The sequence below is a fragment of the Lygodium microphyllum genome, chromosome 11, assembly GCF_053477565.2.
Source record: "Lygodium microphyllum isolate KBCC chromosome 11, Lygodium_microphyllum_v1.1.10, whole genome shotgun sequence".
NCBI classification, from domain to species: Eukaryota; Viridiplantae; Streptophyta; class Polypodiopsida; order Schizaeales; family Lygodiaceae; genus Lygodium; species Lygodium microphyllum.
The window spans coordinates 52,586,820-52,604,952 of record NC_141145.1 but is presented as its reverse complement, the minus strand read 5'-3'; the positions used below and the strand labels follow the sequence as shown (position 1 = coordinate 52,604,952).

At 43.8% G+C, this 18,133-nt stretch overlaps 1 protein-coding gene across 1 annotated transcript in view; it reads right to left on the bottom strand.

Moving 5' to 3' along the window:
* Positions 1-18,133, bottom strand: part of CPSF73-II (cleavage and polyadenylation specificity factor 73 kDa subunit-II) — a 129,317-nt gene that overhangs the window by 38,369 nt on the left and 72,815 nt on the right. Inside the window, exons 5-7 of the mRNA XM_087687599.1 lie at positions 17,367-17,440; positions 16,448-16,584; positions 7,714-7,777 (exon numbers count right to left, since the gene is read on the bottom strand). Of these exons, the coding sequence (XP_087543725.1) occupies positions 7,714-7,777; positions 16,448-16,584; positions 17,367-17,440 (275 nt within the window). The remainder of the gene's footprint in view (positions 1-7,713; positions 7,778-16,447; positions 16,585-17,366; positions 17,441-18,133) is intronic.

The window sequence follows — 18,133 nt, the reverse complement described above, 5'->3', positions numbered from 1 at the left end:
ACTGTCAGGATAACGATCACGCATTATCCCTAAAAACAGTCCATGCTTCCATCCCTTCAGATAGGACCCTGGAGCGAAACGAAGCAATTAATTGCTGAATACATTCCAAAAACTGATTTTGCAGCAGAAAGGATTGATTGAAACGAAGAGGCAAACGGGCCAGGAGAGCCTTAAAGGCATGAACAGGTTGGTTGTGTCAATTCCAAGATCAAAAGATAGTGATCAGACAAGACATGCTATCACTCCACCCACATATCAATGACTACAAGAAGAAAAGAATCACTATGACAAATATAGATCCTATCCAGTCTAGCCCAAGGGTTTGGATGTTGAAGAGAACGATAAGTATATCCTGACTAAGAATTATGCATCCAAGACCACATGTCTTGTTTGAAAGACACACCTACTAGAGCATCCCAAGCCTGTCGCTCAGGACCATCCATGACCGAGTGTTGTGAAGTCGCCTGATCCACAGATATACATCTATTTTAATCACCCATAACAAAGCCTTGACAAGACATGGCAAGGCAATGCAAGTCATCCCAAAGCTGATGACATTCATGAGTAGTGGAAGAGCATACACACCCACTAGCCACGAAACCTCTCCCTCGTATAGGATTTCCAAAATCATAAATCTGCCGCGATGGTCCTAAGAAACTCAAGATGGTTGCAATGAAGATCTGATGACCAACATAACTCTAGATTTATGTGGAACACGACCACTAAAAAAGACTGAAAAATCCTTATATGCATAAGAAGATCCTACCAAAGCATGTTGTTTATGCTCCACAGTACAAAAAACATCTCAATTGCCAGCTAACACAACTTTCCACAACCGATACTGCTTACTGCCCGAAAAAATACCTTTAACATTCAATAAAGAAAATCTCATGATGGATCACAGAAAAGAAAACTACTGAACCACCACTTTCCCTCTCCCTTTTACATCAACTTTTTTGGCTACCTGGAATCTCTCCATCTCGCTTGGGATTACATCTACCAGATCTGCCCTTTGCAAACTAGCAATTGAAGCACGAGAAGGAAGTTACTGTTGCTAGGAACGGAAAACATCCCGAGGAGGCATTAGCCTCCCACGCGCGTCAAAGCGCAGAGTGGAATCAAAAGCCCTTTCTCATCCGCACCAACTGTAGGAACACGTGAAGGTTTCATATTGAACCCCCTACCTTTGCGTTGAAAAGTATGAGTGATAGGCTGCGGAGATAGGTGGACAGGAGTTGACCGAGGCTCCTATCTGGCATTACATCTAGCCACAGTGACCCAAGAATTATCATGAGGAGGCAAGTTCCAACCCACCAAAAGCGATACACACTGAATACCAACTTGGGAAGCACCCTTCTTTCCATCATCTTATCCATGCTGAACAATCGGCTCACGATCAACTTCTAGCTGCTAAACCATCTGTCGGTAATGATGGTCTTGCATGTCCATATCAGGATCCATAGAACGCTACAATACCTCATGGTTTCTATCACATTTTGAAATGAAATGTCCCAATTTGCCACATCTGAAACAGTGTCCAGCAAATGTGCCCCATTTCAGCTCATAAACCAAAATTTGCAACCCCAGAACCTCAAAACAAACTTTGGTCAGGCGAGGTTTCCCTATATCCCAAAGCATACACGCCTTGTTCCTATTGCGGGAGGCCAACCGAGGCTCCACCAACACCTCACTAAGAGAAGTTGACAGAGATGTGCTGGAAAATCAACCACCTCAACCCAAATGGGGCATGCCTGTCTAAGTACCTCCTGAAACTCTGCCATAGGGCTCATGGGATCATATGTACTAATTGACCATCCATGAACAAAGGGATACGTTGCATAATGTGAGCACACACTTCCGGGGAATGAAAAAGGACCTCAAAAAAACCCCTCGGTCCATCATAAATCTCTTCAACGAGAGGGGTCTGCACTTGCCTTGAAGCATCATCCTAACACACCTCCACACTGACAAGCATAGACTACAACCAAGCACGAATTCTAGTAATCAAAGGAGTCCTTCCTGTAAAGTAAAAGATGGCTGCCCTCTCATGAAAAGCAGCAATCTGCTGTAGGACCAGATTAGTTCCCATAACAGCGACCACATGTTCCCCCTCCGGTAAAGAACTTGCTTTACCCTCATTGGCATGAGCATATTCCGACATAAGATTATTGGCAGTGGCCAGCATAAACTAAAGAGACTCATCAGTCTGTGAGCATGAAGCATGAACATTTTGCTAAGGCAAATTCGAGGCACACAATGTCGGTTCATCAACCGACATCTTACGACGTTTATCCATTTCATCCCCATCCATTAACTACCCAGAATCTTCAACTAACAAATCACCATCTGATTCTGCCAAATCTTTATCATCCCCATTCCCAATATGCTGGTCTAGAAAGGCCATATCAATACCATTAGATGCCTGCAAATTCGCCATATCCGAGCTTTATGTTTATTACACACTTTATTACCAACCCCGACTGTCTGTCACAGATCAGAACTGAATCTGTCACCTTCTACACGCCGTTGTGCCTCAAGTTCTCTGAACAAATCTAGAATCTGTTGTACTGTTTGTACAAGCCTACATGTCTAGGAAATCAACTGTTTGCAAGCAAGTCTAGTAACTCTTCAAACATTGCAAATAGTCCATGATAAACAATTCATTCATGTATCTATGGAAGGAATACCCCAAATCATTGAATTCCTCCTAAGAGTAGAATAATTTAAGAACTCAATACGAGTTAAACACGGAAGCTTTCCTTCTTGGTGTATCCTTGGGTTTCGGTTGCATGACCTTATTACCATTTTAGGATTTCTTAGACTCTCATATGACCATCTCTAGTGTCTCAAGCTCAGTCAATATATCATATTACCAGTCTTAGTTTATCCCTTGGTTCATGGTATGGTAATCAAATCATATCTTATGAAGACCTTTTGTCTACAAATAAACCTTCGTTTAGGTTTTAGCCTTTGATTGCTTTTAAAGAAATCTAGGGTTCTTCCATTCCTCAAGATTAGGTCTTGAGTAGAGTGCCTTTCTCTAAAATTAAAGCAATTATCAAGGACTCTTCATGAGCCTAGCAAGGAGATATTATTTTCAGTGAAGGTATCTTCAAGAGTTTATGATCCTATTTAGCTATTGAAAGAATCTCATAGGTCAATCCTTGACTATGCAAATGCATGTTTAGCCCTAGTATTCTTATCGAGATGCAACCCTTGAATAGTTATGCCACTTAATTCATAGCCTGTTAGATGCAAGAGCTTTCTTTTTGTCAAGAAATAATGTGTTTCTACTTAACAAAGTATATCCTTGCTTATGCATTGTTAACCTTTCCAAATACAAGAGGACTAATTATGCTAGAGGGAGCTTGGAAGGTTTGAAACAAACATGGGAAAGCTGTTTTGTTGCAGCTGCACACTCCAAACCTGAAGTGCTGTTCATGGGGGTCATCATATGTTCCTTGCTCCCAGCTCATCACCAAAACTTGACAATGCCTCCATGTACCTCCGGACTTCCAAGGCTGAAGCAACTTGCAAGGACAGCTCTTTAGACCTCATAGGTCAGGCTTGTGTAGGCAGCCCTCCTTCAAGAGAGAGCAATAATTGAAAGGGGATTGACACTCCCTTTCTCTTTCTCCAACAGGTATAGCAGCCAACAAAAGGAGAGCAATAAGAGACCGATTGACACTCCCTCTCTCTTCCTTGAGGAGGTATAGCAGCCAACAAAGGAGAGTTAAAGTCTCTTATTGCTCTCTCTCTCTCTCTCTCTCTCTCTCTCTCTCTCTCTCTTTTCGTAAAAGGTAATTGTATTAATTACGAAAAAAAGGTACAAGTTTGCATGATTACAAGATACACGATGGCTCTACCCCATCATGTGTACACATTGACTCTCTACAAGAACCAGACAACCAAAGAGTTACAAAGTCATGGCAAAGACACAGAGGAAATTGCCATATGCCAGGGACGTAAGTCCTCCCAAGGGAGCATGTCAGAGTGCCGAAGAAGATCTATCTGCCAATACAAGAGACTTTTAAGCCACGCAATATGTCGCTGAACATTAAAGGCTGAATCAAAAAGAAAAGCATTCCGAATGGTCCAGTTATGCCAACAGCCCCAATATCGAAGAAAGTGAAACAAAATCTTCATATGAGGCTGTGTCGGTGTGGGATATTTGGGCCGCGCAAAAACCCAATCAAACGGGCGTAGCGAGAAACCAACCACCGCTCGCCAGACGGCCGACAAGAATGACCAGATCTGAGAGATGGGGCAAGAAATAAAACGATGACGGGCAGATTCCACAGTGGTGGTGCAAAAGAAACAGTTGCCGTTGGAGATTCGACGCTTGGAAAGGGCTGAAGCAAGCAGAAGACCACCAATCATCACCCTCCAAAGAAAGACCTTATATTTGAAGGGCCGCTCTCTCTCTCTCTCTCTCTCTCTCTCTCTCTCTCTCTCTCTCTCTAAATATATATGTATGTGTATGTGTGTATGCCTAAATGCATGTATGTATATAAAAATCCTTTCTCTCTCTTTTTTTTTCATGAGTTCGGCCAGTATACATGGACACCCATCTCTCCCACAGCATACAAGCTGCCATATTGGATAGATTTGTATCTCCTCTCATAGGCTACAAATGGAGATAGGTAGATGGACACACTCTCTAGTAGAGGATACGGCTTACCAACTTTGTGGTCGAGAGTCTAAGACAAAGGAGCATTACATATGCAGATATACAATATACTATGAGACATGAGGATGGTACCGTTGGCTCTTCCATGATGGTTTTGGACCTCTTTGCCGTGTCATGGGGTACGAGGAACAAAGATTGCTAGGTCTTTTCCTCTTGGAGCTCTAGAGGCATTGTATAGCACTATGAGATATGAGGATGGTACCGTTGGCTCTTCCATGATGGTTTTGGACCTCTTTGCTGTGTCATGGGGTACGAGGAACAAAGATTGCTAGGTCTTTTCCTCTTGGAGCTCTAGAGGCATTGCACAACACTTCTGCGAGACAAGAGACCGGCTCAACTAGAGGGACCCACACACAGAGTAGTGATAAACTTTTTTCACAGATCTCCCTATTGACACTACTAGCCTTGCAGAGATAGAGCCACCCCACTAGACACCTCCCATTCCATACCGTGGAGTCACATTGGATAGAGCCATTTGTGGCCTGAGACATGTACCTCATCTACTAGTACCATGTTTGAGGAGGCCGCATCACAGTCACGATCAGAGCCACTATCATGGGACATCGAAGACTCACCACCAAGCATATCAGTGGAGAAGTTAGGGTCGGCATCATAAGCTGAGTTATGTGTAGACCCTGAGATTTGCTACAACCTACAGTCTGTACCACATTTTTCTGTACATAGTTCTGTCACATTTGGGTTTCCTTTTCTTTCTACCAACACTAGACATGGTTCTACTCTAGCATAGTTCCATCATAAAGCTATTCTTAGCATTGTTTTATAGGCAACTTACTTATTTTAATGTTATCTTCACCAATTGATGAGATGACATTAGACATGGATATACTTTGGATTTTGTCTCATAGGCCATATTAACCTTATGTAGATGTTAATGCGCATGCAAGCACGTGCGCACGCACGCGCGCGCGCACACATCTCACTCTCACTCTCACTCTCTCATGTACCTTGTTTGGGCTATATATAGGTGAGGTCTCAGATTATATTGATAAAGGAGGGGTTGGAGCTAGTTTAATGGGAGTATTGATCTCAATATTGCTTTATGTAGATGTCATTGTGCTTATATTTGACTCACGCGAGGGACTACAGAGACATTTGGATGTATGATTGGTCATTTACAAAGATAAAGGCCTTAAGGTGAACCTTGAGAAAACCAAGGTTATGATATTCAACACCTTAGCCGCTTGGTGAGGAGACTTGAGCATTAGTTTACTTTCAGTGTACACTCTGTTGGCTTGGCCTCGTTTGCTACTAGAAAGAAGATATGTTGCCATACAAACAATTACCCCTATGCAAGATGCAAAAGAGAAAAGGGGAGGAGGGGGATTATGCATGATGGGGGGTCGGGCGAGTTTGACTAACCCCAAGTCTCTCGCTTGGATTCCCTCACCAAGAATCAAAGTCCATCCTAGCATACAGTGCCAAGGTCTCTTTGCAATGGTGTACCCTACTCTTGAGGCACATGCAAACTAGTAGAGCTTTTGTATTCTTGCCTAAGGCAATGAGCTGAGATAGTGTAGGGACCCCACAAGCCCAATAGACTCCAAAAGGCCCCTATATTACTTAAAGGTCAAGGTGATTAGTATCCAAGTTTATGGATAGAGGTATCCACGTTTATCGATACATGTCTTGGTGTAAGAATGGTTGTCGGTGAGGCAGTGTACCTTGGAAGAGGTACAAATAATATGTATGTTTGCGACTGTTTTCTAAAAGAGTGTTTGACATTGTTTTCGTGTCTATGACTTGATTTATGCTAAGGAACTTGTGCTCAAGGGTTAATTAATGAAGCTACTTTTATAACTCCTCATTAATGTTTTTGAGCCTAATTGGATAACTAAAGCCGATTTGGGTATGCACATGGGAAGAGGGTTAATGTCTTTCACCAACAGGAACATTCTATGGAAGGGTAGATCCAATTACTCAGGTGGCTTCTCAACTCAATTAGGATAAGGGCTGAACGTTGATTATCCTAGGGTTTGTGTCATAGATCCTAGATTAGCACCAGTTTAGAGGGCTAGAGTGAGATTATGCCTATTGGTAGAGGGATCAATTCTCTACCCCCCGCCGCCCCCCCCCCCCCCCCCCCCTCCCCGGCACCAATCTCTCACTCTCTTTCAACCAATGCTAGCCTGCTTCTAGCCTTGATCAATTACAAAGTAATCTTTCTTAGCTAAATGCTAGAATGCCATTAGGAGACCCAAAAAGCCTTTAGAAACCTTTGAGTGGATCCTTGTAGGTCAAGCTAGACACTTCTCTTGCGAGGTAGACTCAGAAGCCAGCTAACCAGCTAAGTCTACATGTTCCATGAGATCAAAACAGTACCGCTGAGCCTGACATTTCCATTTTACAAAGAGGCCATAGAACTAGGGAAAACTGCAATCTTTGCAGGGAGTGTCAGCCATATTGGATTGAATGATGATGTCACTAACATGGCAGCTAATGTGGTATTCAGCCGACAGGCCGACAAACACAAAAGAGTGATTGAGCAACTAAGCATGTGCATTGTTTGAAAAAAAGTAGGACACAATCCAGTCACATCTGAAAAGGCAAATGCAGAAGCAAATACCATACACTTACAAGTGAACAGGCTGATACCGCAAATACCAATGGTAGGCCAAATTTGGTCCAACCAACTAGCAGCCAAGTCTTCATGTACTCAGTGAAACATCAGGCCAGCCAATTTTCAGCACATGGCCTTTTCATAGGTACCAATTTTAACACCAGATATGGTAGAAAACATTCCATCTTCAGGGAACAGAGAAGGATGAACAAGTGTAAGGGAGGAGGAGGCAGCAAAGAGATACGAGCAAGCACAATCGCATACATGCTCAAGCTTAGCAAAGCATCACTAGACATTTCAATATGGCGACCTTTCCTTTTTAAAAAAGATCAGCACTGTAGCATCCTGAGAGTTCATTCTTGTGACTTGATGTAGATAAAATTGAAACAAATTTATGTTAGGCTGCTCAAGATGTGTCACTAACATGAAAAAGTTCCTTACTTACAGCTTGCAAGAACTCCCGCTCGCGAGTATTCTTGGATTCTCGTATCGTCGTCGCATAAGTTGACCTAGAAAAATGCACATCACCTTCTTATTGAATCTCTCAAAATGAAGAAAGTCCTAAACATCTGTTGTACATACGGAGAACATCAACAAATTATTAAAAAGGATACAAATGCATTACATACAAGGCAACTATACAAAAGCATGTAAGTAAAGACAAAACTACAAACTCCAATGGGATCTGAACACAGACTTTTATTCTGGATATTGAGGTGAGACAAAGTGGATTGAACCAGAAAGAAGCTCCATTCCTATGTGATTTTTCTAACAGAGAAGCTCATTTGCCAATACTGTTTTGTACTAAGATAGCATAACAACGAAGTTCAACAAGTCACTTCACTTAAAACAAGATAAATGTGGCAAGCCCATTATGCTGGACTACATCAGCAATCAATATTCTCTATGGTCCAAAATTTAGAACTGCTACTCTGTGCAGTCAAGGAGTCCTCAAGTCTAACCTCTTAGCTTATAACAAGTACAACGACAAGCTATGAAAACACCAAGTAAAATCACTTACTATTACAGGGGGTGTGCCTTTGGGGTAGAGCTATGCTTGCTCTGAAGCAAGAGGATTTTATGAGGTTGTTTCACTGACCAGATGTATCCAAAGCGTCTGTTTGAAAATTGTATGCAAACCAAATGCTGCATATTTTGCGATTGTCATTTACCATTGGAAAATTGTATGGAAACCAAAAACTGCATATTTTGCAATTGTCGTTTACTAAAGATTTTAAGGGACTCGTTAAGCATGTGTTCGGTATGAGTGGAGGTAGTTGATTTCCTGAGGGCATTGACTTGCCAAGGATTGCTTTGACTCTAGGAAAAGCGGTTTTGTCCACCTAGGCCCACTGTGACATCGATCGGCAGATACAGACAGAGATACAAAGTCCAGAGTCCGGAGTCCAGACAAGCCTACTCGAAAAGGCATTGCAATAGAGACTGATAATGAATCACTTGCTGTCAGGCCTTTGAGTTGAAAAAGGGAACTTGTGCAAGATTGGGTTGAGATTTGCTTTACTTCCACAATGATGTAAGATCCTTGAGGGCAACATCTGGCCTCTCCTTGAAGTCTCCCACTTGCAAGGTGATATCTATAGAAGATATCAATGGATTCTGGATAAAAGACTGCGCTCTAAGCATGCTAGACCTGCTGGGGCAGTACAGATACGGTCCAGACCGAATAGCTTAACTTCAAAAAATGTTGCCCCTGCAGAGAGAGGTACACAACAGAGGAAGTTCAAACTCAAGAGACTCGTTTTTCAGCAGACTCACCCCTCCCTTGCTACTATGTGGGTTGAGTGCATAGTGTGTTCAGATGTACTATCTGTATAATGGGATGCACGGTGAACTATGGAAGTGGATAAGTCAGTGCACAACACATGTCTACACATGCACGGATGTACACATACATGTGTGTATCCAAGGCTCCTACCTCCTGTCTCACTTCTTGTTATCCTTCCTGCCCAGTAGGTTGGATTCGAGTTGTAAAGAGGGGATGAGCTCCCCTTGGTCTACACTTGTGTGTGATGTATCTAGGTGTATCAATGTGCTTTTGTGTGTGTGTGTGACAATGGATGTACTGTCCAACAGTGGATGGACGCACTGTTTGTTGCTTCGCTTCTAGAGGGTGTAAGTTTAGAGACTGTCGTTTTTCCAGCAGACTCACCCCTCCCTTTATCAGCATTCTGTTTGTTGCTTCGCTGCTAGAGGGTGCCAGTTTTGAGAGTGAATGAGGGCGAGGGCTTGGCCTAATCCAAAACCAATGCATTACTATTGTTTTAGAAACAGAATTTTGTTGGTGTTTGCTGTGACTCAGCTTTGGATATGACAAGATTAAACTAACGCAGTGGATATCCTGCTGTTTACATGTGAATTGCCTTGAACCCAACCCCCATGTTTATATATGAATTGCCTTGGACACGACACCCGTGTTTTACAATCAATCTTTACCTTGGCATCGCCAATCTAGCACCTGCACCCTGCATGGCTGTTATTTGAAGCCCATCTTGCACAAGCACCATTGGTGCGAGTGACCCAAAATTTTTCTTTTTTAATAAAGCAATGTTGGGAAACTGAGTAAAATGAGGACATTCAACAAAATGAGGACATGAGACATTTCAGAGAACATTTCATTGTTCCAACGAAGGTTGTCCATGGATTTTGGGAAGCACATTCCACAACAGCCATGACAGCATTCATACAGAAGCAAATCTACACCCAAGCTAGCCAAATACGGTGAAACTTGCAAGTTTGGATTAGATGGTCTAGGTAGGCATCGGGATTGGCTAGAAAACCCTTCAAGTCAGCTTGATCCAAATTGTTGGGTATCTCACACGCCTTACTTACGCCTACGCTCATATGGGAGTGTGCGGGTGATCACTAGGACACTGGGGCACTTTTTACTCTCGGTAGGAGAGGTTTTTTCCCCCAGATTATGTGTACTATTTTGTATGTGCTTGTGGTGCACACTTACGGGCACTTACTGTGTTCGGGTGTGAACAGCCCCTTATAACCCTAAGGTATAAGGGTTATCATTTGTACTTTCAGCTAACACTCTATTCAGTACTATTGCATTGGGTATCGTGCTCAACTCTGTCTCTCACTCTCACACTGTCTACTGCACTTCAGCTGCACCTCGATCCTCTCTCCTCTGACATTTGGTATCAGAGCTCAGCTCAGAGCAGTCTTCAGTCTGCAGTCTGCAGCCCCCGCCAGTTCTGCCCCAGCCGCCTGTTCCTGCCCAGTCCTGCCTGCGCCTGTCAGTCCGTCAGCGCGCAGCACCAGACGACTCCTCTGCCCAGCGTGCAGCTCCAACAATCAGCGCGCAGCACCGCCCTGCCCAGCGCGCCACCTGTACCTGCGTGCTGCCACCTCTGCCCAGCGAGTCCTCTGCCCTGTGTCTGCCCAGCATGCCCCTTCGCCTGTCAGTCTGCCTGCGCAGCCTCCCTGCGCTGAGCTAGCCTGTGCCGTCAGCTCCAGCTGCCAGCGCGCCACCTGTCTCCACCAGCCAGTCCTGGGTGCCGCCTCCTCTGCCCAGCGCGCGCCCAGTCCTGCCTGCGCGTGTCACTGGACCTGCACGCCTGTACCTGTGCGTCAGTCCGACTGTACCCAGCAGTCATTACCTCGGGAATCGTGCCCGTCGTCAACACGCAGAGGTAACATTCTGCACTTTTCTTTTACACAGGAGTTCGTGCAACAGGTTCAGGTTCAGCATTGGGAAACGTGCTGAACAGCAGGTTCAGTTTTCAGCATTGGGAAACGTGCTGTGTCAGTCTGTGACACATTGAATGCACATTTTGGGGCTTTTGTAACAGACATTTGTGACAGAAATTTTGGGCAGAAAATTTTGGGGCTTTTGATGTTTTAGTGCTGCTGAGCACTAATTGCACCTTGGGAAGCGTGCATCAGTGACAGTTTTTTTGAAAAAGTACCCTTTGCACATTAATTGCAGACTTGTGTTTGCTGCAATTTCTGGAAATTTGCAGATTTCCAGCCCGTACTGCATTGACATTGCTCTATTGCCTTTTGGGAAATAATGGCAAATCAGGGAGGAGATGTATTCACCTATGTGTCCAAGGAAGACCGATTGGATGGGAACAATTATTCCCTTTGGTCTTTCATGATGAAGAATGTATTAGTGGCCAAAAATTTGTGGGATTATGTCAGTGGAGAGGAAGCTCGACCGGGAGTTGTGGCTCCCGCTACTCCTCCTCCAGGAGGACGTGCAAGAGGGCAACCTCAGCCCCCTCCACCTCAGCCCGCTCAGCCACTTCCCCCAAGAACTGCAGCTCAGAAAGCTTGGGATACACGGGATGCACAGGCTATGTCGCTGATTGCATTGGCAGTTCAGCGTTCTATCATTCCTCATATTCGTTCAGCAGCTTCTTCACAAGAAGCTTGGTTGACATTGGAGCAAATGTTTGCAGGAAAGAATGAGACTCGCATCTCTTTCTTGAAGAAAGAGCTAGAGACTCTGAAGATGAATGAGGGTGATGCTATGCAGGATCATCTCAACAAAATTCAGGACTTGCGGGAGCAACTCATGAATGTGGATGAGTACTACTCAGATGCGCAGCTGATTTCTACGACATTGAATTCACTGCCTCCCTCTTACTTGGCTTTTCATACTGCCTTGAACCTCACTATGAGGATTTCGAAAGAGCCCATCACTTTCATTCAGCTTGTCAGTTTGCTTCTAGAGGAGGAGCAAACTAGACGGAACAGTGGTGTGGATGGTATAGCCTCTGAGCAGGCTTTTATGTCAAGGCAGAAGGGTAAAAACAGCCAAGGGAAAAATGCTTCGCAGAGTTCTGGTAGTAGTAACACTTCACAGACAAGTCAGAAACAGGGGGGCACGCAAGCCAAGAAAGGAAAATGCCATTACTGCAAGAAGCCTGGCCACTACATCACTGAGTGCAGGAAGCGCATCGCCAAAGAGAAGAAGAAGGAGTCAGGGATGTCTGTTTCTGCAGCTCCTTCCACTGCTAGTGAGTCCGCGTCCTTTGTTGCAGACAGGGACTATTGTTTTTACACTTGCAGTTATGATGTCTCTTGGGCTGATAGAGCATTTAGCTCTACAGAGGATGCTGACACTTGGTTCTTTGACAGTGGTGCCTCACGGCATATCACATCTCGTAGAGATTTGTTTGCTTCTCTTGGTGCACCTCCCGTTGGGAAGTCTGTTCAGTGTGCTAATAATGCATCATACCCTGTTCGTGGTATTGGGGAGATTCAGCTTACAGCCATTGATGGCTCTATTCTCCGCCTACAGGATGCTTTGTATGTGCCTGGCATTAAGAAGAATCTGCTTTCCATTTCTTCTATGGCACGTTGTGGTTTGCAGGTAACCTTTGATGATGACCGTTGCATGGTCCGTGACAAGGAACACATGACATTGGTCTTGACAGGTTCTCTGTGTCATGGGTTATATGAGTTGGATGCTCTTTCGGTAGATCAGTCTGCATATTTGACATCCACTCTTACTCCTGCTATGTTAGAGGCAGAGTTATGGCATGCTCGTTTGGGGCATGTAAACTATGGCAGCTTGATGCTATTACAGCGTACTCAGATGTTGGATGGATTACCTCTCTTGGAGAGACCTCCTGAGCATTTATGCGAGGGTTGCATTTTGGGGAAAATGCATCGTTTCTCTTTTCCCCGTGATGTTGCTTTTAGAGCAACAGCCAGATTGCAGCTTGTGCATTCGGATGTTTGTGGGCCCATGCAGACACAGTCATTGGGTGGTTGTTACTATTTTGTAACATTTATTGATGACTTTACACGTTTGTGCTGGGTCTACTGCTTGAAAAAGAAGTCAGAAGTGTATGATGCATTTTTGGCTTTCAGTGCACTTGTGGAAACTCAGTCTGGTTGCAAGATTAAGACTCTCCGTTCGGACCGAGGGGGGGAATACATGTCCTCTATGCTGAATTCTTATTTGCAGCAGAAGGGCATTATCCATCAGTACACTACTGCATATACTCCACAGCAGAATGGGGTAGCAGAGAGGAAAAATCGGTCACTCATGGAGATGGCCAGATGTATGCTGAAGGCAAAGAGTTTGCCTCATAGTTTTTGGATGGAAGCCGTCATGTGCGCTTGCCACATTTTGAACAGATGCCCTACCAAGGCCTTGAAAACCGTCACACCTTTTGAGGCTTGGCACAGCCGCAAACCTTCTGTTGGCCACTTCCGTACTTTTGGGTGTCTTGCATATGCCCATATTCCACAGGTACTTCGAAAGAAGTTGGACAACAAGGCTGTAAAATGCATCTTTATGGGATATAGCAGCGAAAGCAAAGGCTACAGACTCTATGATCCCGTGACCAAGAAGGTTTTTGTCAGCAGGGATGTTGTATTTGATGAAAAATCAGAATTATCCTTGGCTGGTTTTGATACATATCAGGCTGCCCGTGATGTCTTTGAAGGGTTGCTGCCCATCACATTTGGTGATTCAGCTGGTACTTCAGCAAATGAACCTAATGTTCAGCCAGCTGCTCCTATGGAACATGCAGTAAATCAGCACATTGCTGAAACTGAAATTCAGCAGGAACTTGTACACAGTCAGGAAGCAAGACAGGTGCCTAGATGGTACACGCAGACTATGAGAGATAATCATTTGGAAACACCCTTGGCTGGTCGTACTCGAAGGCAAACTCGACTGCATGATTCAGCACATTCCATGGAGTTTGTTATGGCAGCATGTACTCATGATAATGAGGAGCCTGAATGTTTTGAGGATGCACGACATAGTGTGCATTGGATGGCAGCCATGCAAGCTGAATTGGATTCTATTCATAAGAATCATACTTGGGATTTGGTGTCTTTGCCAGTTGGCAAGCGTGCCATTGGTACTAAATGGGTCTACAAATTGAAAAGGAATGCAGATGGATCCATAGATAAGTACAAGGCACGGCTGGTAGCTAAAGGCTACGCACAGAAAAAGGGCATTGACTATGAGGAGACCTTTGCTCCTACCTCCCGTATGACGACCATTCGGTCTATGATTGCCTTGGCTGCACATTTTGGTTGGAAAGTGCATCAGCTGGATATAAAGACTGCATTCTTACATGGGGAACTTCAGGAAGAAGTGTATGTACAGCAGCCCATTGGTTTTGCAGTTGAAGGCTCAGAAAATTTAGTATGCAAGCTGAAAAAAGCTCTATATGGTTTGAAACAAGCTCCACGAGCTTGGTACGCAAAGATAGATGCTTTCTTGCTTAGTCAGGGGTTTGTAAACAGCCCATCTGAGTCTACCCTTTATGTACATAAAGAGGGGGGATCCATGCTGATTTTGTGTCTATATGTAGACGACCTTTTGCTCACTGGAACACGTGCTGATCAGATTTCAGCATTCAAAAATAATTTACAGCAAACTTTTGACATGTCTGACTTGGGTATTTTGCACTATTACTTGGGCATCCTGTTTGTACATGATGCTAGAGGCATTGGATTATGTCAGTCAAGGTACATTGGGCAACTTCTTGAGAAGTTTGGCTTACAGGATTGCAAGCCAGTTTGTACACCCATGGAACCTGGGCTCAAACTGTCATTACATGATGACAGTGATTTGTTTGATATCCATACTTATGCTCCAGCAGTGGGATGTCTCATCTATCTATGCCACACTCGGCCAGACATACAGTTTGCCGTTTCAGTTTTGAGCAGGTACATGCATCAGCCTCGTATGTCGCATTGGCAAGCTGTGAAGCGTGTGTTTCGTTACTTGCAGGGTACTAGAGCTCTTGGATTGCTTTATGCCAAGGGGAAACCACTGCAGTTACATGCTTACAGTGACTCTGATTGGGCTGGTGATTTTGATACTCGTCACTCCACTAGTGGCAATTGTTTCTTTCTTGGCTCGTCATGCATTTCTTGGCTTAGCAAGAAACAATCCACTGTTGCCACGTCGTCATGTGAAGCTGAGTACAAGGCAGCCTTCACTACTGCAGTTGAGTGCGTATGGCTTAGACGCTTACTTGCTGATTTGGATGTATCTGTTACGGAGCCTACTCCTTTATATACTGACAGTCAGAGTGCCATTGCAGTGGCACGGAACCCTGTGTTTCATGCTCGCACGAAACACATAGAGATTCACTACCACTTTGTCAGAGAGAGGCTACATGCAGGTGATATCAGCCTTGTCTACTGTCCTACCACCAGCAATGTGGCAGACATCTTCACCAAAGCTCTTTCACGAGACAAATTTGAAGCATTTCGCGATGCTTTGAATTTGACGCCCTTTGGTGGCGGATGATCCTTGTACACTTGATCACTCTTCACTCCAGGGGGGTTTGTTGGGTATCTCACACGCCTTACTTACGCCTACGCTCATATGGGAGTGTGCGGGTGATCACTAGGACACTGGGGCACTTTTTACTCTCGGTAGGAGAGGTTTTTTCCCCCAGATTATGTGTACTATTTTGTATGTGCTTGTGGTGCACACTTACGGGCACTTACTGTGTTCGGGTGTGAACAGCCCCTTATAACCCTAAGGTATAAGGGTTATCATTTGTACTTTCAGCTAACACTCTATTCAGTACTATTGCATTGGGTATCGTGCTCAACTCTGTCTCTCACTCTCACACTGTCTACTGCACTTCAGCTGCACCTCGATCCTCTCTCCTCTGACACAAATAGCCAGCACAGAAGTTATGTATTGTGAACAATGATATGACTCCTGTGCGCATTATCACTAACTAGGGACTAATCATAGCATCATGACCATTTGAGTTACCAGAACTCCCTCTTTGAAGATAGCCCTTAGGCTTACACTGAACCCTGAGCTGGTTAAGTTAATCCTGCTTGTCTATGCTTTATACAGCTGCATTGTTTTTTCTTGATGTATGAAGAAGTACCTGATCCTTGATATACAAAATTATCTGCCCATATAAACATCACAAGGAATAACGAGAATCATTGTGGGTTTATTGTGGTTAAAGAATAACAAACACAAATATGTCATTTCGTGGCAGAGTGCATTAAGGAAGCAGCACCTCTGAACATACACATGTCAACTTCTTATAATGTTATAATTGGATATTAGCCTTACAAAACAAATAATAAGACTTTATCCCTCCTGCAATTTCTGGAGATGTTAAATGACTGCCAAACTCAAGATCTGAAAATAGTTGCAGTGGCCATGGCATTTTTACAATGAATAACAGATACATTACTCTGTAATAATCAAATCAGGCTCCAAGCGATCAATCTGTGCTGCTCCCAAATGTCGGTCTGGAGTCATATTGTAATCCCCAGTGTATACCACACTGCTGTCACCCACTTTGACATAGAACATCGCCGCACCAAGAACCTGGCTCCATAAAAAATACTCTTTAATTTTGAGCTGAAATAGTCACTACTTTAAGAAACATCACCAAAACACATCACACCTTTTTTCATGGAAATAATAGCACTAGTTTCATACAAACTATGTACAAGACAGCCACCTAAAAAACAGAGCAAAATCCCTTCTTATAAGTAGTGAGAGTGAGTACACGTGCAGAACCCAAGCCAAATCATCTCTGAAATAGCATCTAGGCAAACATCAGGCTTAGTGCACAAAGCAAAAGTGGAATAAAACAGGTATGTTGGGCATGATGCATGCTAGGGCTCAAGATGCTCTATCAACATTTTTCGTGCCAGGTCTGCAACCACACATTGTCAGCCATCTTTAAAACATCTGAACTAGTTGGCATTGCCAATCACACCCTTGACTTCCAAATATGAGGGTCTAGCAAACAGTGTGACCCAACCTATGGAGGTCACATCACACAAGAAAACACAAATGTAAAGAACTAATCAAAAAGGTCTGTTGCAACTGAAGCATTTCAGACATTGCATAACTTCACTCTGGCCATTGGCATATTTGAGTACCCTTTATGTGCTTTTCCAAGCTAGAGTTGTACATGTAGCTGGTGTTTTCACTCCCAATTCTTACTCAAGCAGTGGACAATTTGACCTTCCTGTTGCATTCTAGGTATTCAGAGGAAATGGGTAATCCGTAGATCTTTTAACATCTTACAACATGATCTGTTAGTAGATGCAGTAAAACTATTATCACATGACACAAAGGAAAATACAAGTTTAACCTACATGGCCAGCATAATAAGCACGAAGTTGGATATCTGTACCCACAGACACAGTTTGCCGCAAATCAACAGCAATCACTACAAAAATGAACAAGAGTACTTGTCAGCTATCAAAACTTAAATAAGGAAACAAACAGTGAGTAAATAAATAGCAGTAGAAATCATTTACACTTGCAGCTTGCTTCATAATTATCCTTAACAGCTAAAGACCGTATACCAATTTTACCTTCCTCCTCTCTCCCCCTTACCCCAGATCCACCCAAACCTCCCCCTCTCACTTCTGCTCATTCTCCGGTGCCAACCTTTCTATGCACAGGAGGCATGAGTCCTCAACCTAAAAGAATGCATAGTACAACTAATCATCACATGTATCCATGCCTCATTGTCAACACAACTGCATCATGCCCTGTTTTCAACATAACAGCATCCAACCCTTTGCTCCTCAACCCAAACATCTGAAGGAGGTAGAAAATCTCTATCCTCTCTGACGTGGACCACATGCTCTCATGTCGATTAGGTCACAATTGTAGCAACTTTGCATAGGTACTATAAACAGAAGCTTTCTGCATGAGACTTACAGCTATCAAAGGGAAGCCCATACCATTGCTGAAACTTTTCAGGCTTCTTTATGCACTCTACCTTGCCTTTCCATTATGGATATCCTCTTCCTTTGAGCACCTGTGTCCTCCTCCCTCAACCTCTTTCCACACTTGTGACCTGATTCTTAAGGCCAAACTTCGACATCTTCCCTTTACTCAAGTGAAGGCAATA